The 23958-nt window shown below is 41.1% G+C and overlaps 1 protein-coding gene across 2 annotated transcripts in view; it reads right to left on the minus strand.

Annotated features, from left to right (window-relative positions):
• ptpn21 (protein tyrosine phosphatase non-receptor type 21) overlaps positions 1-23626 on the minus strand; it is an 89637-nt gene extending 66011 nt beyond the window's left edge. The window contains exons 1-3 of one of the 2 annotated variants that reach the window (XM_078562290.1): positions 23475-23626; positions 6698-6992; positions 159-328 (exon numbers count right to left, since the gene is read on the minus strand). In XM_078562290.1, the coding sequence (XP_078418416.1) occupies positions 159-328; positions 6698-6877 (350 nt within the window). In that variant the 5' untranslated portion in view covers positions 6878-6992; positions 23475-23626. Of the gene's footprint in view, positions 1-158; positions 329-6697; positions 6993-23470 lie in introns of both variants that reach the window. The other variant, XM_078562289.1, reaches the window with a different exon arrangement.
• Positions 23627-23958: the final 332 nt, after the last annotated feature.

The raw sequence follows: 23958 nt of genomic DNA on the forward strand, positions 1-23958 counted from the left end.
TGGGCATGTAAATGCTGTACATAATATATTGAATTTCCTGCTTAATCAAACAAGGTTAAGAGGTCCTCAATGATCAATTGTTGAAGTGTTAACTTAAAGACTACATTGACATATTTTCTCCAAATGACAAGCTAGTACTGAGGTCTAACATTTCATACCTTGTAATCTCCTGCTGAAGTTGTAAAATACTTGGCACATAAAATACCACACCAAAATAAACTGTAGGTTCAACAGCATATTTATCTAGCTGCTTTTTCATGGGCTTTTCCAGATCCACCCATCGAAATTGATTCTGCTTATTGTAATACCAGAGACTGAAGTAAGTAATCTGTAGAAGAGGAAAAAACATTACTCAACAAACTTTGACCTACAGGACACCAGAAGCTAGAGAGCCCTTCATCTTTATGCTGACACTATGCCAAGTGAAAACAAAATGAACAATATTTTCAACTTAAGAAAAGAACTCTATTAAGCAGAATAAACTGTGTTAGCTAACATATATCATTCTACTTGAGTGAGAGTATAACTTTGTGAGGGCTGAGGGTTTTCTGGTGCTGATAGTCAGTGAAATTTAAAGCTTAATTATTTTTTACCTCCTTTTTTAAATGAGCATCAGATAAGCCCCACACCAATCTAATGCAAAGAGATGCCAAATTGTAAAAAGATTACAATTGTGATCACAAAAACAGGTTATTTGGTCAAAGATATGCAATCTAACTGAATACTATCTGGAACGATATTGAAGAGTGAAGCAAATTGATAATATGAGGGCACACAACTGAACCTCTGAAAAGTGCCACAAGTAAAGTCCGTGGAAATGCATTTAGTTCCATCTCCTGCCATATTAAAAGGAAACACTCCCATTATAAATATTTTTTAAGCCATAGCAAAAATGTTTCAAAACTATACAACTTCCATAAAGCAATTAAGAGATACATGATAGACCATAGAAAAATACTGCAATTTTTTGGGGTTTGCACTATGCATTCTATAAGAACTACTTTGAAATTCGAAGCTATATTTCAAATTTCAGACCCCGCAAATACACATCAAGTCAATAAACTCTGCTGAAGCAAGCAGTGCATGCAAAGCCTACATTTTAAACGATGCTGCCTGCCATTTTTGCACACCAGTTTTGAAATGATCAGATCACTAAGGCCAGCTTTTAGTAATTTTTTACCATAATTTCAGATTTTATTTGGGCTGGTGAATCAGGAAAAACAGATTCTCTCCCAGTTTTTGAAACCCACTCCCTATTTTTCACAATTAAATCAAGCTCCAAGGTACGCTTCATATTCAGAATGTCCTAATGCACAGTGTGCTGTACACGCTGTGTATAACATACAAAGCATTTAACATCACATCACAAGAATGACACATATGCATCTTGGGTCCTGGTGTTTCAGCACCAAATTCAATAGAGAATTGTCTTGTGTTTAAAGTCAATATGTAAGAAAAATATATTTAGATATTGCAACTTGTTTCAACCAACCACAATTTGATTATGGAAAATGATTAGATATATAATCTAACATGCTATATTTAACCACAATTCAAAGCCAAACAGAAATGGTTATGTTTACAATTACAATTTTCAGATTTATCCAAATTTGACTTCAATCTGATTCAATTGCTGTCCTAGCCCACAAGCTTGGTCAACAAAGGAAACGAGACAAAAGTATAAAATTAAATGAAACTGTTCATACACAGGCAAAAAGCAGTAGCAATTCCAAGGACTAGAAGAGATAAAATGAATGGCAAGGGATGCAAAATGGTATGGACTATAAAAAGGAAAAAAAGGAGACAAAAATTGCAAGGAATATCAAGAATAAAAGTACAGGGTTTCTTTTTAAAACAAAACAAAATAAACTAAGAGCAAGAGGGTGGCTAAGAGTTATGTGGATCCCTTAATGAAAGGCTAAGATGATATTTTAAATGGAAATCAGGAAATCATAAAATTTTGTATCAGTTTTCACAGTAGAGTATGAGGTTATGATACCAGGGGTGCGAGGAAAACTTGAAAACTTAAATCAAGTGGAAGGGCTAACTAGAATCATTACAGGTAAAAAGAAAATAGTGATGGAGAAATTAATGTCATTAAAGATAGGCAAATCTCCAGGGCCCAATAGTTTTCACCTCAGGGTATTAAAAGATGTAGGTGAGAAAATTGTTGATGCATTAGTCATGATCTTCGAAAACTCACGAATCAGGATTGGTAATGCAATGTCAATCCACTTTTTAAGAAGGGCAAGTGATAAACTAGGAAATTACAGGGCTGGTGGTCCAACCTAGGTTATCGGGAAGTTACTCGAGTTGGTTATTAGGGACCAGATGACTGAGCAGTTGGACAAACATGGAGGTAATCAGAGAGAGCCAGTATGGATTTGTAAAGCGTACACGATATGTCTAATAAATCTATTTAAATTTTTTGAGATAGCGAACGTTAGTTAAGAGAATGTTTATAGATTTTATATGGAGTTCCAGAAAGCATTTCACAAGGTTCCACGTAAGAGACTTAAAAAGGAAAGTGCATAGAATTGTAGACAACCCATTAGCTTGGATAGGAAATTGGTTAACAGCTACGACAGAGAAGGGATTGCAGATATGCACTCAAGTTGAAAGGATGAGATGAGTGGTGTTTTACTAAAATCTAGTGGGCAGGTACAAAATATTAATTTGAAAGGTTAATGATATGTTGGCCATTATTTCAAGGTGGTTAAAGTACAAAAAGGCAAAAGTCATACTACAGCTGTAGAGAGCTCTGGCCTGTATTCATCTGGTTTGCTGCATTCAGTCCACCTCAAGAAGGATATATTGACATTGATGGGGTGCAGTGCAGATTGACAGGAATGAAATAAAGGTTAAAACAGTTAAAATATGGAAGCGGGGTATAGACATGCCTGTATTCCCCTAAAAAAAGGCTAACAGTGATCTAATTGAGGTATTAAAGATGATTAAAGATTTGACAGGATAGATAGAGAGAAATAACTCTCTCTGGTGGGAGAGTCTAGTAAAAAAGGGCATCACCTTAAATTAGAGTTAGGCCATTCAGGATGATGTCAGAAAGCACTTATTCAGCACAAAGCAGTGGAAATGTGGAACACACTCCCAAAAAGCTGTCAAGATTGGGCGAATTGAAAAATTAAATCTATGATAGAAAGAGTAACTCCTACCTGCCCTCTAAGATGTCCCAGCAAGTCACTTAGCTGTTCCAAACTGCCACGGCAAAATATAACAAAATGGGCCACTAGGTATTGACCCAGACACCGGATTCGGGCATCAAAGACAAACTCAGCCAAGTCAACCTTGCAAAGTCCTCCTCATTAACATCTGGGGATTTGTCCCAGGTTTGGGGGAGGTGCCCCATAAACTAGTCAAGCAACAGTCTGACATAGTCATACTCTCAGAATCATTCATAAGAACATAAGAAATAGGAGGAGTAGGCCATTCGGCCCATCAAGCCTGCCCCGCCATTCAATAAGATCATGGCTGATCTGACCAGCCTCAACTCCTCTTTCCTGCCAGCTCCTCATAGCCCTCAATTCCCCGATATTTCAAAAATCTATCTCCATCCTCTTTAAATACTTTGTGATCTAGCCTCCACAACTCTCTGGGATAGAGAATTCCAGACATGCACCACCTCAGAGAAGAAATTCTTTTTCATCTCAGTTTTAAATGAGTGCCCCCTTATTCTATAACTATGTCCCCTAGTTCAAGATTCCCCGACGAATGGAAACATCTTAACATCTACCTTGTCAAGCCCCCTCAGAATCTTGTACGTTTCAATAAGATCACCCCTCATTCTTCCAAGCGCTAATGAATAAAGGCCTAACCTATTTAGCTGTTCTTGATAAGTCAACCCCTTCATCCCAGGAATTAGCCTAGTGAATCTCTTTTGAACTGCCTCCAATGCCAGTATATCCTTTCTTAAATACAGGGACCAAAACTGTACACAGTACTCCAGGTGCATACCAACACCCCGTACTGTTGTAACAAGACTTCCCTATTTTTAAACTCCAACCCCCTAGCAATACAAGCCAAAATTCAATTTGCCTTCTTAATTGCTTGCTGCACCTGCATGCTAACTTTGTGTGTTTCATGCACAAGAACACCCAGATCCCTCTGTGCTGCACATTTTTTGGAGTGTCTCTCCATTTAATTAATAGTCTGCCTTTAGATTCTTCCTGCCAAAGTGCATGACCTCACACTTTCCTAAATTAAACTCCATCTGCCAGGTTTTTGCCCACTCACTCAACCTATCTATATCCCCTTGCAGATTCCTCATGTCCTCACCACAACATGCCCTTCCACCTATTTCTGTATCGTCAGCAAATTTGGATACATTACACTCTGCCCCCTCCAAGTCATTAATATAGATGGTAAATAATTGAGGCCCTAGAACTGATCCTTGTGGCACTCCACTAGTTGCCTCTTTCCAACCTGAAAAAGACTCATTAATCCTGACTCTGTCTTGTGTGTTAACCAATCCTCAATCCATGCTAATACATTACCCCCCAAAACCATGAGCTCCTTTCTTGTGCAATAACCGTTTATGTGGCACCTTATCGAATGCCTTCTGGAAATCCAAAAACACTACATCTACTGGTTCTCCTTTATCAACTCTGCTTGTTATATCCTCAAAGAACTCTAGCAAATTTGTCAAACATGATTTCCCTTTCATAAAACCATGTTGACTCTGTTTGAACGTGTTAAGCTTTTCTAAATGTCCTGCCATTTCTTCCTTAAGAATGGACTCTAGCACTTTCTCTGAGGACCACATGAAGTCTCTTGACATCAGGTAAAACATGGTTAAGAAAACCTACTGATTACCATCGACTTTCCTCAGCTATTTTTTAAATTCATCCAAAGGACATCAGCATTACTGGCAAGGTGAGCATTTATTACCCATCCCTAATTACCCTTGAGAAGATGGTGGTGATTCACCTTCTCAACAGAATTGAGTGGCTTACTGGGCTATTTCAGAGTGTAGTTAAAAGTCAGCCACATTGCTATTATCTGGGGTCACATGTAGATTGGACTGGGTGAGGATGGCAGATTTTCTTCCCTAAAGGGCATTATGAACTGGATGAATTTTAACAACAATCTGGTAATTTCATGGTCACTATTACTGATACTAGCTTGTTACTAAATTCCATATTTTATTTAATTAACTAAACTTAAACTCCCTAGCTGCTATTGTGGAAATTAAACTCGTATCTCTGGATCATTAGTACAGGTCTCTGAATTACTAGTATAATAACATAACTACTATTCTGCTGTAGCAAATGAATCAGTAGTTCTCCACTTTTAGCACTACTTGGAAGCACCACCAATGGCATAGATTACACTCTGGGGTACTTCACTGACCACCACCAAGAGTGGCTTGGTAGCACCACTACTGGGGAGTTGAGTCCTGAGGGACATAGTTTCCAGACTTGGCTTGCAACAAGTGGCGAGTACACCAACATGAAGGAAAATTTATTTGATCTGATCCTCTGTAATCTACCTATCAAAGACCCATATGTCCATGCCAGCATAGTAGAAATGACCACCAGACAGCTCATGTGGGGATGATACCTATCTGCAAGGACACCTTCCATCGTGCATATGGCACTACTACCATGTGCTAAAATGGGATAGATTCACAACATTTCTAACAGTTCAAAATTGGGCATCCATGAGGTGCTGTGGGCCATCAGCAACAGCACTGTATTACATTATTATCCGTAACTTCCTGGTTGGGCATATCCCTTACTCTAGCTTTACCATCAAGCCAGGAGATCAACTCTAATTCAATGACGACTGTAGAAGGGCACACCAGCAGTACCAGGTATACTTAAAAAGGAGATGCCAACCTGGTGGAGCAACAACACAAAACTACATGCTACTAAACAGAAGCAGCATGCCATAGACAGAAATAAGTAATCCCACAACCAACGATCAGACTAAAGCTTTACAGCCCTGCCACATCCAGTCTTGAATGGTGGTTCAAAGTGCTGTGGGTGCGCAGTCAGTGAATATATTCAAGGCCGAGATAGATAGATTTTTGGGCGCTAAGGGAAACAAGAGATATGAGGAAAGGGCAGGATATAGTTGATGCACAAGTTCAGCCATGACCCCTTAAGTGCAGGAGCAGGCTCAACTGGCAGTATGGTCTACCCCTGTTCTTAGTTCTTATGATTTAAAACAAAGAATCGATTGTAATAATATGTAGCTAAGCTGCCAGACAAGACCATTAGAACAGCATGGTGTTGCAAATTTGAGGGGCTTTTGGCCTGTTGCCGATGGCTGCCCAGCCTCTGAATTCCACAACTTTACTGCCTCACTGTGAAGCTGCAGAAACGAAACAAAGAATTTTTTTGTTCAGAGTTTTCTCATGCATCTCCTGCAGGCAAGCCCCTTGATTCCATATGACACATTATGTGTGGACACAAAACTGGGCAAAGGGCTAAAAAGAGACTATATGGAACATTGCCTTCATAAGATAATGAAGGTCCACTGCACTAAAAAAAATATTGGCCACATGCTCCATTTTTTATATTTTCATGTATAAGATTGGGTATCAATTTAAAAAGTTCAGCACTGCCCACCAAGAATGAATTACTAACCATTATTCTTTACCAAAATTTTAATAAAAATCCTGGCATTAATGAGCTAATGAATATGCTACACTGTTTTGCTCTATAAGATAGCTCACCTCTCTCAGCTCTAATCTCTGTGCGACAGCTTCCAAACATTCTTGACCTGTGCTTTCAACAGAAAGGGTGAATTCCAGGAATCCATTATCCAGCAGCTGGATCCGCACAACCAAACAGCTCTTACTAGAGACAGTATATCTTCGCGTTCTTTTCAATTTTATCCCAAAAGGTAATGGCATGGCAAAATAAAATTAATTTAAATTTCTTGTACTTCTTCCCTCACTTTGAGCTTCATGCAGAAATTATCCAACAGCTGATAGAAGATTTATCCACTTGCATCTGGGAAGCATTGCCCTGCAAAACAAAAAGTGGCAAATGAACAGCTGCAAGTGCAGTCTTCCTCATTCTTCCAAGGAAATACTATTTTAATTACAAATGGGATAAGCTCCTAACTTCACAGCAGAAAAGTTATCCCTTTAAGAATTTTCACACCTGGTGAAAATTGAAACTATTAAAGTTACTTTATAGACAAGAAAATAACTCATGGTAAAGATCTGAGCTTGCGATGCTAAATTACTCAAACAAATTCAGCTAGGATCCAGGTCTAGAGATTGCATTTAAACTTAAGAAAATAAGTGCACTGCAATTTTTTTTCACATTAAATACTGCAATCGTCCACAAATCTGTATGTGAAAAGAGACATGGCATATTGAGGAGCTCCACTTCCCATACAACTATTCTACTTGTGAAATCAATTTAATTCACAGATGCAAAGTCAAAATCTGCATACACAACTGCATTTCAAATGTAACAGAGCAATGCAGGAAAAGAGCTCATTAATTAAATACAGTATGAGGCATTTCTCTCAAAACTAAAACCATTTATCTGTGAGAACTGTCAGAGTAACTGAGCCCAGAAAGAGAAAAACTCAAAAGACAAATGTGCCAACTAAAATTGGATCATATAGCCACAAGGAGGTAAAATTAAGTTTTCTTATATCATTTAAGAAAAAACTGAAATATGGCTAAATTTAATATTAAATCACAGTCAGCACAAACTTGGTAGCGCATACAAAGTTTAGAAAATACAATCTTTAGTATTATGATAGTATTTATCCTTTGCACTAGAACTACTAACAATGCACTCTGTGAATTTGAACATTCTAACATGATTTAATGAAGACAAAATGTGGCACCACCCATCCTATCTGAATTCTTGCTATTCAGCTGGTTTTATATTATTCTTCCAATTCAGATTCATCACCCGTAAACAGCAAGCCAGCAGTAATGCCGTTAAATATCTTTACTGATGACAGGGACATAGACTCAGGTAAAACTTTGCAATTATCAACAATTATCCAATAGCATATAATCAGCATACATAATATGTGCAGAATATTCACAAACAGCTTTTACTTAAGCTTGAAATTTAGTGTTTACTGTAAATTTATTCTGAAAAATAGGCTGCACAGATACATATGAACTAGGAGCAGGTGTAGGCCACTCAGCCTTTCAAGCCGGCTCAGCCATTCAATAAGATCATGGCTGATCTGATTGTAACCTTCCACCGACCCCTGATAACCTTTTAGCCCCTTGTTAATCAAGAATCTATCTAGATCTGCCTTAAAAACATTCAAAGACTCTGTTTCCACTACCTTTTGAGGAAGAGTGTTCCAAAGACAGGTGTTCTATTTACATTCACTGTTTCATGACAGTGAGGCTTGTCCCAACTAGTAATGACAGTTACTGTTCCTTGGTCGAACAAGAGGAATTCAGGTAAGCCCTGATCTTCAGGAAGTATGAGACCTGTCACATTCTCCCAGTCTTTCTGGACAATAAATCCAGAAAGCCACAATGAGGGACCAAGTCCAAAAATGTGTGCCTTTAAGGTCCAGGTCCTTCAACATTCATTCTCCTGGAAAGGAAGGGATTTGTGAGTCAAGTATGAAGTGTGATCCTGAACTGGCCCTTGAAGATTCTGCTGCAGATTCTCCACATTACTCCATTATCTGGTGGTTTGGTCTTTATCTCAGTCTTTTGACCTGGAAGCAAGCGTGGTACAAAAGGCGTTTTAAAGAATTTGTCAGGAAGTTACAAAGTGGAGAGGGCCTGTTTATGCAGTTTTGAAAACATATTTGGTTTTTGGAAGAAATACCATACCATACCAGATGAGGCTGGAATTTGGTGCTGGTTAGTAAATCAGCATAATCCATCTGCTAAGGAGGTCGCTTAGTCTGGTGATGCTTTGATCATGCCAGGTTCAGAACCTACTCATGGTAGGGGGCTTTTCATTGCTCCAGACTGATTTATAAGACCAGAGAAAATTTTCAAAAAGAGATGCAGCCCTCTTTCTAGGTAGATAGCTTTATTGCTTTTTATCCTTTTGCTTTTTGGGTCATGGAATAGTACTGTATAGGAATGTATAAGCCTGCCATTGCCAACCATTTATGTTATACAGGCAAGTAGCCTCCAGCCTCCATGTGTCTGTGGTAATGGAGTCATGCAGGACATTCCAAAAATACTTAATGGTCCCTACCCTGATCTTCTATTGCTGAAAACCACCAGTAACCCTAATAGAAACTTTAGCTGCCAAACCTCAATCACCTTGTTGACCTCCACCCCTCCTCATCAGTTTTATAACAGGGTTCTTTTTGGTTTAATGGTATTCATGTTATCTCAAGATATCTCATTCTTAAATACAATAGACTAGTTGCACCACCACCCTTTGCACCAATCTCTGCCTACTGACAGTCCTTTTGGAGCTCAGTGATGGAAGTTTTTGGTCATGTACCCACCCCCCCGAAAGGCTTAGTCCATGGCTCTCCCTTGCTCCTTTCACCCATCATCCTCTTCACCTTCTTTAATGGCTTTCCTCTATCCCTCTGACCACCTCTGAACATCTACAAGATCCACAACCAGTTTCCTTAAAGCAACAACTGACCCAGAATCCTTCAACAGCACCTTCCAAGCTCTCAATCTCTATCACTTAGAGAACAAGAGCAGCATTCAATTTGGGAACACCATCATCTGCAAGTTATCCTCCAAGTCACACACCCACCTTGGAACTATATCATCACTCCTCACTGTCGCTGGTCAAAATCCTGGAACTCCATTCCTAACAGTACCATGGGTGTACCTACACCACAATCACTGTAGCAGATCAAGAAGGGGGCACACCATCACCTTCTCAAGGGTAATTGGGGATGGGCAACAAATGCTGGCTTTGCCAGCGACACCCACATTCCTTGAATGAATAAAAATCACTTTCTTGAATGTCAAGCAATGCAACAGGGGTTGTATTCGTATTATACACATTTTACATTGTTGTACTTAACAGAAGATAAATTAAACAGTAAAAATATTCAAATCTAACATGAAAAGATTAAGAACTAAGGCATTACAGTGTGTATTAGAAGACCACTAACAAACATTGTAGGCTACATATGGATTGGAGCCAAGTTACTCAGTTGAACCATATCGAATGATTCACGAAATATATTAAAATGTTTAAGATACCAAGATTCATGCAACTGCTTGTTGTCCATGGGCAACAGGTCTGGAAGCAACAAGGCAGGATGGATTAGGACGGGAAGCAATTGGCACATAAAAGCAGAAGCCTGTCAGAGAGCAAGAGGACCTGGAAAAAAATGGCAGGTTATGCTCGACTGGTGCTAGTGGTGAAATGGTCAAGAGAAACAGCTGCGGTTGCAAGTTAGGACTACTAGGTTTCTTGGACAAGTTGTGGATATAGCTGTAGGTAAATGCAATGTCCTGAAAGAAAGCTTTTTCCTATTATTTGATTGTTCCATCAGAAAATTGAGTCAAGCCTAAATTGAACAGAAATGAAATCTGACACAGGCTACAGACATAAACAACTTTGATACTTTAATTTTCATTTTTACTTTGGAATGGCCATGCTAAAACAACGTTTAGAATGAATGTTTCACAACTGTTTTCTTAATGCAGTAAAATACCAGTTTTAATAAATTTAACAATTCCAGATTGATTTTTCTTAAAACTGATTTTGAATTCTAAATTTAAATTCTAAAACTACTCTAGTGGATTGGAGATCATTCTCTGGGTGCTCAATATAAAAATGGCTCTTAAGTCATAAGGTACAAGACACACCTCCAACCAGTGGCTGTATTGCAATGGTTTAAGCTTCCAGAGAATGTAGTATACAATGAGCCTAATTCTTTCTTGAAACTACTTATATTATTTGCTTCAACAGGCTTACCTGAAAATCTATCCTACACGTCTATTACTCTTTGCGTAACACAGACTTGCCTATTTATTGCTAAATTATATTTGCTCATTTTTGAGCCCTTGACAAGTGTGAAAAATGTGTGGATTAGCTAAAAAGTCCCTAAATTTAGGGACCATGATGCAATTGCATCAAAATCTCTATTCTGACACAAACAAACAATCTCCACATTTTTAACCTCATCTCCTGTGATGTGCTACTTAATCAGCTTAGTAGCATTGTGTTCCCTTCTTGCAAAACATATTACGATCCAAAGAATACCACAAACCCAAGACGATACCTAAGCAATGACTCATGCAGCCTCAACACTCATTATTTGCATTCCATCATTCTGTTAATGTTATCTTGTGTCTGTTCTTTACTGTAGCCTTGTACCAGGCTAATGGTTTCAATGTTATATATAAATCAAAAGGCTATGATGCAATTGCCTCAAAATCTCTATTATGACACAAACCATCTCCACATTCTCAACCTCATCTTCTGTGATGTGCTCCTTAATCAGTTTAGTAGCATTGTGTTCCCTTCTTGAAAAAGATATTACAATCCAAAGAATACCACAAATCCAAGACAATGCCCAAGCAAGGACTCACACAGCTTCAACACTTATTATTTGCATAAAAACAAAAAGCTAAAAGCTACTGCGGATGCTGGAAATCCAAAACAAAAACAGAATTACCTGGAAAAACTCAGCAGGTCTGGCAGCATCGGCGGAGAAGAAATCAGTTAACGTTTCGAGCCTTCATGGCCCTTCGGCAGAACTGAAGCATAGTTAGAAGAAGGGAGATATAAAAACTGGTTTAAGGTGGGTGGGGGGGGGGGGGGGGGGGAGGTGGAGAGACATTGAGGGTGTGGTGATTGTGGAGATGAGCAGATAATCAAAAGATGTCACAGACAAAAGGGTCAAAGAGGTGTTGAAGTTGGTGATATTTGTCTAAGAAAAGTGCTAATTAAGAATGGAAGACAGGATATTCAAAGTACAGCTCTAGTGGGGGTGGGGTGGAAAGACTAACGAGGTTTTAGTTTTAGATTTAAAAATAATGGAAATAGGTGGGGAAAGAAGAATCTATATAAATTATTGAAAAAAAAGGCGGGGGGGTGGGGGGGAGAAATGGGGTGGGGATGGGGGGAGGGGGAGTTTAAGATCTGAAGTTGTTGAATTCAATATTCAGCCCGGAAGGCTGTAAAGTGCCTAGTCGGAAGATGAGGTGCTGTTCCTCCAGTTTGCGTTGAGCTTCACTGGAACAATGCAGCAAGCCAAGGACAGACATGTGGGCAAAAAAGAGCATAAGTACAAACATCTTGAGAAGGAGATACTGGAACTGACCGGCGGCGAGTCAGGAAAATACTTCGGATTCGTCATGGGTGCGAGAGGGAAGTGGCTCGACAAGAATGACGACCTCATGCGTTTCCTGAAGATCGAGAAGTACAAATCCTTCGCCCAGCTTGCTTCGAGACTGACGATCTCCCTGACATTGGAACTGTTGCAAATCTTTGGAGACCAGTAGTCAGAGGAGCGTCTGAAAGAGACCACCCGAAGAGATGTCACAAGACCCAAGATGAAGGACGGAGAGACTCCACGAGATGGGTATTGTATGTCTCCAGGGTGGGAAGTCCTCGCAGACATTTCCTCCTACCTCTCCCTGGACCATGACCCCACCACAGAACATCAAGCCATTGTTTCCAGGACTGTCACTGACCTCATCTCCTCTGGAGATCTTCCTCCCACAGCTTCCAACTTGATAGTCGCCCAACCTCGGACGGCCCGCTTCTACCTCCTACCCAAAATCCACAAACAGAACTGTCCTGGCAGACCGATCGTGTCAGCCTGTTCCTGCCCCACGGAACTCATTTCTCGTTATCTTGACTCCCTTCTCTCTCCCCTTGTCCAGTCCCTTCCCACCTACATCCGTGATTCCTCTGACACCTTACGTCACATCAACAATTTCCAGTTCCCTGGCCCCAACCGCTTCCTCTTCACCATGGATGTCCAATCCCTCTACACCTCCATCCCCCACCAGGATGGTCTGAGGGCCCTTAGCTTCTTCCTTGAACAGAGGCCCCAACAATCCCCATCCACCACTACTCTCCTCCGTCTGGCTGAACTTGTTCTCACACTGAACAATTTCTCCTTTAACTCCTCTCACTTCCTCCAAATAAAAGGTGTGGCTATGGGCACCCGCATGGGCCCCAGCTATGCCTGGCTCTTTATGGGGTATGTGGAACATTCCTTGTTCCGGTCCTACTCCGGCCCCCTCCCACAACTCTTTCTCCGGTACATCGATGATTACTTCGGTGCTGCTTCATGCTCTCGTCGGGACCTGGAAAAATTTATTAATTTTGCTTCCAATCTCCACCCCTCCATCATCTTCACATGGTCCATCTCTGACACTTCTCTTCCCTTCCTTGACCTCTCTGTCTCAATTTCTGATGACAGACTGTCCACCAATATCCATTACAAGCCTACCGACTCCCACAGCTACCTCGACTACAGCTCCTCACACCCCGCTTCTTGTAAAGACTCCATCCCATTCTCTCAGTTCCTTTGCCTCCGTCGCATCTGTTCTGATGACGCTACCTTCAAAAACAGCTCCTCTGACATGTCCTTCTTCTTCCTTAACCGAGGTTTTCCATCCACGGTCGTTGACAGGGCCCTCAACCGTGTCCAGCCCATATCCCGCGCATCCTCCCTCACGCCTTCTCCTCCTTCCCAGAAACATGATAGGGTCCCCCTTGTCCTCACTTATCACCCCACCAGCCTCTGCATTCAAAGGATCATCCTCCGCCATTTCCGCCAACTCCAGCATGATGCCACCACCAAACACATCTTCCCTTCACCCCCCGACGGCATTCCGTAGGGATCGTTCCCTCCGGGACACCCTGGTCCACTCCTCCATCACCCCCTACTCCTCAACCTCCACTTATGGCACCTCCCCATGCCCACGCAGAAGATGCAACACCTGCCCCTTCACTTCCTCTCTCCTCACCGTCCAAGGGCCCAAACACTCCTTTCAAGTGAAGCAGCATTTCACTTGCATTTCCCCTAACTTAGTCTACTGCATTCGTTGCTCCCAATGCCGTCTCCTCTACATTGGAGACACCAAACGCAAACTGGGCTACCGTTTTGCAGAACACCTGCGGTCTGTCCGCAAGAAAGACCCAAACCTCCCTGTCGCTTGCCATTTTAACACTCCACCCTGTTCTCTTGCCCACATGTCTGTCCTTGGCTTGCTGCATTGTTCCAGTGAAGCTCAACGCAAACTGGAGGAACAGCACCTCATCTTCCGACTAGGCACTTTACAGCCTTCCGGGCTGAATATTGAATTCAACAACTTCAGATCTTAAACTCCCCCTCCCCCCATCCCCACCCCGTTTCTCCCCCCCACCCCCCCGCCTTTTTTTTCAATAATTTATATAGATTCTTCTTTCCCCACCTATTTCCATTATTTTTAAATCTAAAACTAAAACCTCGTTAGTCTTTCCACCCCACCCCCACTAGAGCTGTACTTTGAATATCCTGTCTTCCATTCTTAATTAGCACTTTTCTTAGACAAATATCACCAACTTCAACACCTCTTTGACCCTTTTGTCTGTGACATCTTTTGATTATCTGCTCATCTCCACAATCACCACACCCTCAATGTCTCTCTCCCCCCCCCCCACCCACCTTAAACCAGTTTATATATCTCCCTTCTTCTAACTATGCTTCAGTTCTGCCGAAGGGCCATGAAGGCTCGAAACGTTAACTGATTTCTTCTCCGCCGATGCTGCCAGACCTGCTGAGTTTTTCCAGGTAATTCTGTTTTTGCTTATTATTTGCATTCCATCATTCTGTTAATGTCATCTTGCGTTTGTTTTTTTTTCCTGTAGCCTTGTACTAGGCTAATGGTTTCAATGTTATATAAAAATCAAAAATTCTTTAATCCAAGATAGTTCCATCCAACACCAACCACAGAGTTTATTTCCTACACAATCACAAGCTTACTATTTTGGCATAACAATTGGGCTCCCCCAAGCACATACCCAACCCCCAAAAAATCCAAATCTTCTGACTATAATTGAAAGGAAAATATTCTTGTGCTTATAACATTGTTAAGAAATGCTCCATAGCAATTTACATAACAAATCAAGAGGGCACTCAGTAGAATGCAGATTTCTGCCACACTGTCTTACCTCAATGTTTTTACAATTACACAGCTCTTCTGAGGTTTTTCCCTGCCGGGTTGATGCTAACTACAAAACTGAAAAAGGAAATCTTTTTATTAACAGCTTCTGTCTCACTGAGGAGGTTTAAGACCAATCCACATCCAACAACGTGCTCTGAAAACTCTACTCATATTTTGACAGCTGTGACAAATTGCACCACAGAAGCTGAAACAATCCACAACATTGTGAATAAAACCCACAAGTTTCTAAAGAGAAAGTCAATTTGCCCTACCTCCCAGAGTTAATGGATCCTTTAAAAAATTCCAGGATCAGAATCCACATCTTCGCCAAAAGCTAGTCAGTTCTTCCTGGGGCCATATCCTGTGTACAAGTTTTATTGAAATCCATTCATTAGGTCTTTTTTATTCATTCATGGGATGTGGGCTGGGTCAGCATTTATTGCCCATCCCTAGTTGCCCTTGAGAAGGTGGTGGTGAGCTGCCTTCTTGAACCGCTGCAGTCCATTTGTGATGTATTGTTTGCAGACTAATCGGCAGGCTAACACCTTCAGTGGTGGATGTAATGAATTAAGGTTGGACAGTGGAACTTATCAGTCAACTCCATTCCACTTTGAAAGAAGTTTGCTATAATGGGAACTTTTGCTTCTGTGCTCATTTTCTACTGTGCATTCCATTCATGTTTTGTGGCTTTTTAGCCAATCTATATCAAACCTTGTCAAAATAACAAAACAGAGGAAAGGATTCTAAATTCAAACAATAGATTAAAAACAAAACAGCACACAATGCTAAACTGAATACTAAATCTAATCTCACTTCAAAGGTTAATAAATTAGTGCATGCTCATCACATTGAAATGTTGTAAAACAAAACATTTTAACACTTTACAGTTGTGTGTGAAAACACTTTAAAAGCATTGCTATCATGCATGTAACAAATTCAGCAACCCAGTCACCTCGAGCTGCTTTCTGTCTGGGTTCTTCATGAAATGGCGTGCAGCCTTGAGCCAGAAACAGTAATAAATACTATAAACCCTAATTATTCAAGCATATTTCAGATTCAGATCAGTTCCAGGTGTTTGGATCTGGCTCCTTTGGGCATCAGAATTTTAAGGGATAAGAAAAGCTTTTGCCTCAGAAACTATAACGTTCATGTTTGCTTTTCCTCTGCAACGAAACATCAAGCTGTCCTGACACAGGGAAAAAAATAACGCTAAACACTTCTTTAGAAGAGAAAGGAGGTTGGGATCCAATTAACAGCCCAGGAAAACACAAGTGTGTTATAATGTTGCTAATTACAATCAATGCACATGTGGTTCTTCATCTGATGCACATTCTTGAGCAACTCATTTGGCCTTGTTAAAATACACAAATAAAATCAGAGAATCATTGCAGCTGCCTACTTTGGAGAACTTTTAAATCAATCATATCCGAATTGTTACCCACAAATACCCCTGTAGTAAGTTTATTGTAATGCTTAAACAATGGTTCTCTTGGCCAGTGACACTCTAAAAATGTTTGAGAAATGCTGCTAGTGGAGCTTCTCAAGGCAGATGCAACACTCCAAAATGTTGCTATCTGCAATAATTTCTGTTAGATGAGATTATCTCCACTCCTGTGAGCAATACGCAAGAGGTGAGGAGCAGTGCTGCAGTGAGGAAAATGAAGAGAGGTGGTACAATGATATGGCTTTGTCCTACCCCAGCTTTCACACCTGTGGAGTTTGTGGTGGTTCCCTTGGTGAGGGTCAAAATTTGCATGTCACTGTGGAGTAGGCAGAGGATGGTGAAAAATCTCTGAGGGCAACCAAATTTAAGGATACTCCATAAGCTTTTGCAGTTGACAGTCAAAGGTTTCCGTGAGGTCGATAAAGGCCACGTACAATGGTTGGTGCCGTTCCTTGCACATTTCTTGAATTTGCCGCCAAGCAAAGGTCATGTTTGTGGTGCTTCTCAACGGATGAAAACCATACTGGAAAGAGTTCCTTGGTCACTGGGAGGAGAATCCTACGATGATCTTCCCTATGTCAAGAGGCAGGGAGACTCCTCTGTCATCACCACAATTGGACTTGCCTCCTTTCTTGACGATAGTCACGATTACAGCATCCTTGAGATCCCCTGGCATGCATGAGGTGTGCAGGCGTGCCAGGAGTGGATTGCTGCCATGTTTCAGAATTTTAACAGGGATTCCATAAGCTCCAGGGGCTTTGTTGTTTTTCAGCTATCGAATGGCTTTTTCAACTTCGCTCTGGATTGGGGTAGCACCAAGACAGAGCCAGACAAGGTATTGAGGAATAGAGTTGAGGTAGCTTGAATCAAAGAGAGTGTTGGTTGAGGAGTTCTTCAAAATGTTCTCTCCAGCGAGCACTGACTGCTTCCCTGACCTTGATGAGCTCTCCTTCATGCTCCACTCCGAGCGGGATGGGCCCTTGAGTGCTTGCGCCATAGATCACCTGACAGCACTGAAGAAACCAGGCATGTCATTGGTGTCTGCAAGTTGTTGGATCTCCCGCACTCTTTAAAAGAAAACTATTCAATCTAAGGCACCTTCAGTCCAAAACCAAAATCACTCCAATCTCAGTCACAGAGCTTCAGCATACAGGTGACAGTGGTGTGCGCTCACTCAGAAACTGAGCTCCAGGTCACTGTCAACTCTTTCTCCAAACCATATGAGAAAATGGGACTGTCACTTAACACCAAGAAAACCAAGGTCCTCTTTCAACCAGCTTCCACAACAAAACATCTCCCACCATTGATTAAGATCAACAACGAATCCTGGAAAATTCCCATATCTGGGAAGCCTCCTCTTGACGAAGGCACCCATCGCCTCCAATGTGCCAGCTCAGCCTTCGGCCAACTGAGGAGAAGAATATTTGAGAACCAGAAACTCAAACCCAAGGGGCAGTGATCCCCATGCTCCTATATACTTTGAAGACTTGGACGACCTACAGCAGGCACCTCAAAGCACTGGAGAAGTATCACAAGCAGTGTCTTCACAGGATTATCAAATCCAGTGACAAGAAAAGTGATCCAACAGCAACATCCTCTCCCAAGCCAACTTACCTAGCAAGATGCTAATCGCTGAAAACCAGCTCTGCTGGGAAGATTTGTATGCCTGACACCGGACCACCGGACTCTGAGCTTAGTTGTGGCAGAAGAATTCCTGGAGGACAACAGAAACGTTTTAGGGATGCCCAAAAAACATCCCTGAAGAGATCAAACATACCTGCTGACTCCTGGAAGATCCTGGCTTGTGATTGGCCAAAATGGAGAAGGATCATTTGGATAGGCACCTAACACATCAAAAAACTTCGTTGGGAACATGCAGAGGCAAAGTCGAAGTGTCAGAGGAAGCACACAAACCTCCAAACAACCCATCTCCAACCCTTCCAGCGTCACCTGCCCCACAATAGCAAAGTCTGCAAATCGTGCATCGGACTTATCAGCCATTTCAAAACCCTCAAACCAGAGTGGAAGCAAGTCATCCTCGATCCTGAGGGACTGCCTGAGGAGGAGGAGGAGAAGAAGAGTTAGATGAGACGTTGAAACCCAACAATCTCAAAGCGAATGAGACAATGTCAAGCAGATCCAAGATCCTGGTTCAGCTGCAAGAAAATAATGCAAATACCATTCTTATGAATGTGCCAACTGCAATTGAACCTCTTTTTGAAAATGAACATGACAAATGGGAGCTAATGGATGTAGCTAATCAGATTTGGAAATATGTAACGGGACTCTGTATTCATGGAACTCATCTTTGCAACCTTGATCAGACTGGTGCTACATGTCAGTGACAAGAGAAATGAGATAATAAAGATTTAAAAATTCATGCTGAATTTGAATAGACCAATAATGGTATCAGAAAATATATCCAAGATGTTTCACGAACTTTCACTAGAGATAAAGCCCGATTATAAGTAGCGAAGTTAGACTTTTGTACACTTTAATATATGCTTTACATGATCACCTTCTACACAAGTTGTAAAGTGTCTTGAACAACATACAACCCGAGATAAGAAGTCACATTTCAGTTCCCACATACAACGCACGTGAAAAGATTATTAATAATCAAAACAGGAAGTGCTGGAAAATCTGAGCAGGTCTGGCAGCCTCTGTGAAGAGAGAAACAGAGTTAACATTCCTAGTCCAATATGACTCTTCTTCAGAGAGGAGTCATATTGGACTTGGAACGTGAACTCTCTCTCCACAAATGCTGACAGACCTACTGAGTTTTGCCAGCACTGCTTTTATTTCAGATCTCCAGCATCCACAGTATTTTGCTTTTATTGTAGTGAAGAGGTTATTGGTCTGCTGTCACATCATGAGTGTCGAAATTAAATCAATCATACAATACAAAGCTTCTACATGTACTAAGGATCATCAGAAGAAAACTATTATAATGTGGAATTTTCTTGTTATGTGTTTGAAAACAGCATATCTAAAGAAAATAAATTTCAAAAACATTCAAAGGAAGAAAACATCACTATGGAAACAGCTTAGGTTTTTCAATGTAAGTACCTTAAATGGGAAAATACACATTTGTTTTTAACTGCTATTTCTCTCAACTCCCATTTCCTTCTGAAATCATAAAATGTCTCCTCTTGCGCAACCCTGGTAGGTAGCAAGTTCCAGGTCATTACCACTCTCTGCACAAAAAAGTTCTTCCTCACATCCCGCCCCCCCTGTGTCTCTGTCCAAAACCTTCAATCCATATCACTTAGTCCTTGTACCATCAGCTAATAGTAACAGCTTTTCTTTGTCTTCCTTATCTAAACTTGTCATAATCTTGTACACCTCTTGTACATCTCAATCTCCTTTGGTCCAAGGAGAACAACCTCAGCTTCTCCACTCTAGCCCTGTAACTAAGTCCCTCAACCCTTGAACCATTCTGGTAAATCTCCTTTCCACCCTCAAAAGAACCCTTACATCCAGTGTGGTGACCAAAACTAAACATAATAGTCCAGTTGTGGCCTAACCAGAGCTTTTTAAAGATTGAGAATAACTTCCCTACTTTTGTACTCAATACCTTTATTTATAAAGCCCAAGATCCCATATGCTTTGTTAACAACACACTCAATATGCTCTACCACCTAATTTCCATACACACAATAATTAGCATTGCCTTTTCACGGTCATCAACAAAACATCAGTGAGATCATTCATTTTCTTTCATAATTCAATTGGTATTTTTCTTAAAACTGAACATTAATATGAACACAAAATCACTTGTTCTCAGCTTAATCCAGGTCCTAAAGTTTATAGAACACAATGTAAAAGGAATGTAAGCAGAACATTATATTCATACACACAATAAATTTTACACAAATCTTCTGGAATTTATCCTTTTCAAAATGACTTGAAGAAAACCTAAAGAATGGATAGTGTTTAGGAAATTAGGTACATTAATCATGCTCAGACTGCATAATTCAAATTCAACTCAGTCACTACTCGGGGGGAGTCAAGTCTAAGCTAATACTTTAAAGAGCTGAGGTCTTCAGGTTAAAAACAGTGGAATGAGGAGGTAGCTCAGATACTGTAGAATGAGTTGGGTTAAAATGTATGCATGGAAGGGAATGATAGATGAAATTTAATGCAGGCAAATGTAAAGTGCTCTATGAAAGAGTTGTCCAATTTAGTCCCACACCCCAGTTTTAGCACCATAACCTTGAAAATTAGCTCTTTGGGTTTACTGTCTTTAAGAAGTTACTAAAGAATATGGTTTCCCCATCCTTTCAACCAGTGTATTCCAGATCGCAACGTTGTATGCAAAGAAATTTCGCCTCTTGTTCTTTTGTCAATTATTTCAAATCTATTACTTCTGGTTACCAAACCACTTGACAGACAAAACAGGTTCTCCCTACTTACTCTATCAAAACTCCTCAATTTTGAACCCCTCCATTAGGCCTCTCTTTGATCTTCTCTGTCGTAGGGAGAACAATCCCACTTCTCCAATCTCTCCACATAACCTAAGTCCCTCATCTCTGGTATCATCCTGGTAAACCTCCTCTGCATCCACTCCAGGCCCTTGACATTCATCCTAAAGTTTTATTACAAGGTTTGGTCAACATAGATGCAAACTAGTGGATGCGCACAAAGGAAATACACTTGGGATCAACCAAGAAGAACGGAATAGTTCTTACCTATAATTACTTTGTTTTATTCATTCATGGGCGTGGCAGCCTCTTTAATCCCATCCCTAACTGCCCTTGTACAGAGGGAATTTAAGAGTCAACCACATTGCTGTGGGTCTGAAGTCACATGTAGGCCAGACCAGGTAAGAACAGCAGATTTGCTTCCCTAAAGGGCATTAGTGAGCCAGATGGGTTTTCATGGTCATCGTTAGACTTTTAAGTCTATATTTACGATGAATTCAAATTCTACCATCTGCCGTGGTGCCCAGAGCATTACCTTGGGTCTCTGGATTACCAGTCCAGTGATAATACCATTACGCCACCGCCTTCCCTCATTAGAAACGGACCAACATTAATCTTGCTGGAAAGTTTCCTTATGCTGTAAATTCGGTCATCTTCAGTTAAAATAAAAGTTTTACTTGAACTATGTAAACTTATGAACATCAAGTTTCAAAAAACTTAAACACTTCAACAAACGAAAGCACACAAAAACATCATCAACTCTGTTGACATTAAATAAGGGTTAAGAGTATACTGGGACCCCAGACTGTGTTATTTCACAGCTAGGTCTTTTGCTGATGCCTAGCACACAGGCTTGAATCCTGTCAGTGCCAGGGCCAATACTGCATGCACATCCCTACAGATTCTAGGCCAGGTGCTCCAAAATAAATTAATAACACAAGTGCTGTGTAAAATCAACCAACTAAATAGCTGCTTTTAATTTTTCTTTTTTTAAAAGTGGGCGGCTGTGTCCATAGTCATGGAAGGCTTATGGCCACATTTGCAGGAAGTTTTGGGATCTAAGGCGGACCCGTGTTACACTGAGTTTCAGACTACAGCAGACTGTATTATAACAACATATTTATATAGCGCCTTAAACACAACAAAACACTCCAAAAGCGCTTCACAGAAGCATTACAAAACAAAGTATGACATTGAGCCAAGTAAGGAGACGGTTGGTCAGGTGACCAAAAGCTTGGTCAATTGAAGATTTTATGATGTGTCTTAAAGGAGGCAAGCAAAGTGGACAGGTAGAGGGGTGCAGGAAGGGAATTTCAGGGTTTGGGCCCCAGGCAACTGAAGGTACAGCCACCAATGGTGGAGCAATTATGATTGGGAATGCACAAAAGGCCAGAATTAGAGGAGCACAGATACTTTGCAGGGTTGTGGGCTTGCAGGAGATCACAGAAAAATTAATAGCAGGGTTCCGTTATATATGCAAATTGCACCAAAAGACAATGGCTCATAATTTCTACTTAAAGTTTTTTAAGGGAACATGAAAATTATATTTGGTGTTAAAAGTCCCAATATAAAAAAGCTTTACCCAAGACAAAAATAATGCAGAATCAATGATTTCAAAAGAAAATTGTATAGGCACAAGAGAAATAAACTTGCAGGGCTACAGGGATAGACTGTGGGTGTGGGAAGACTTCTCTACAGAGAGCTGACATGGGCTCAATGGTCTCCTTCTGTGCCATTATGACTCAATCCATGTTAAAGCACAACCATCTAATTTAAATTCTCTGATGGGCTTAGTGACGTGTACAAAGGTTTTGGGGTTGTCGATTTCTAATTTCTAAAATGAACCGTATTTCATTTCATGGCAAGATAGAGCATGAGGAAATACTTATCTAGTCCATCCTCGTTCACAATTTTGTTAAGAGGTATGTTAGACATTTTGAATAATGCAGCAATAATCAGTGCTGATTCTGAGACAAGCAAATTGTTTTTGTTTTAACATTCAAGAGATCCTTTTTCCTAAAGAGTCTTAATTTTAAAAACAAAATTAAAACAAATCTGCTCGCAGAAGCAGCAGGGTCTAAACAAACATATTTTACTATAGGATACTGGAGGGGAGACAAAAGGAAAGTTTAGAGAACAGCAACAGGTGCGACATTTAAAGAGTGTTAAACATACTGACACCGCATGTTTCAATCCAGTACAAACACCGCCAAGCATGTAGACAATGTGATGGCTGCACAACAGCATTCCTGGCGGAGCTCAGCAAGCTTTCTGGATAATAGAGCAATCAGGAAACCTCAGTTCAAGTGTCACATAGGCTACATCTCTCCTCCCCATTTAAACCACGCGAGCCATGAAACCCCTTAAACTGCATCCACTTCAATTCTCAGCCGGGCGGGGCTGAGTTCCCTGTTTATCATTGAGGGCCTGCTCAAGACCACAGGAATGTCAATACAATATCAACACAACCCGGTGCGGGGAAGGAGGGCATAGGCAGGAGGAAGGGGGAACATGGGCTGGTACCCACTGCCAGCTTACCTACTTCACATATTCCAGAAAGATCTCTCCTCGCAGCTGCTCCGCAGGACAATCAGCCAGCAGCCCGACACCTCCCCATTCCGGCTATTGTCCCTCCGCGCGCCGCCCGCCTCACCACAACAACATCTCCCTCCGCGCGGACCGCCTCACCACAACAACATCGCCCGCCGCGCGGACCGCCTCACCGCCACAGCAACGCGCGCCCTTCCACCTCCCCCCGCTCACACCCACCCCAGGATTCCTCCGCCACACTACTTTCAAGCTCGCACTTCGACCGTTTGCACGTTTGGAGAGGGAGCGGATGGCTTTTCCGTCTGTCCCTGGGTGGTTTAGTGAATGTTTTATTTTAATGAAAATGTTTAATTTTTTTTTTTGGGTGATGGCGTTCGTCGCAGCTTCCCTATTTGTGGAGTGATACTGGGAGCTGGGCGGCTGTGGTGCTGAAGAGTCCATTACCTCAGACAACTGGAATGTAATGTGCACAGAGA

This window comes from Cetorhinus maximus, chromosome 18 (genome assembly GCF_964194155.1).
Source record: "Cetorhinus maximus chromosome 18, sCetMax3.hap1.1, whole genome shotgun sequence".
Taxonomy (NCBI): domain Eukaryota; kingdom Metazoa; phylum Chordata; class Chondrichthyes; order Lamniformes; family Cetorhinidae; genus Cetorhinus; species Cetorhinus maximus.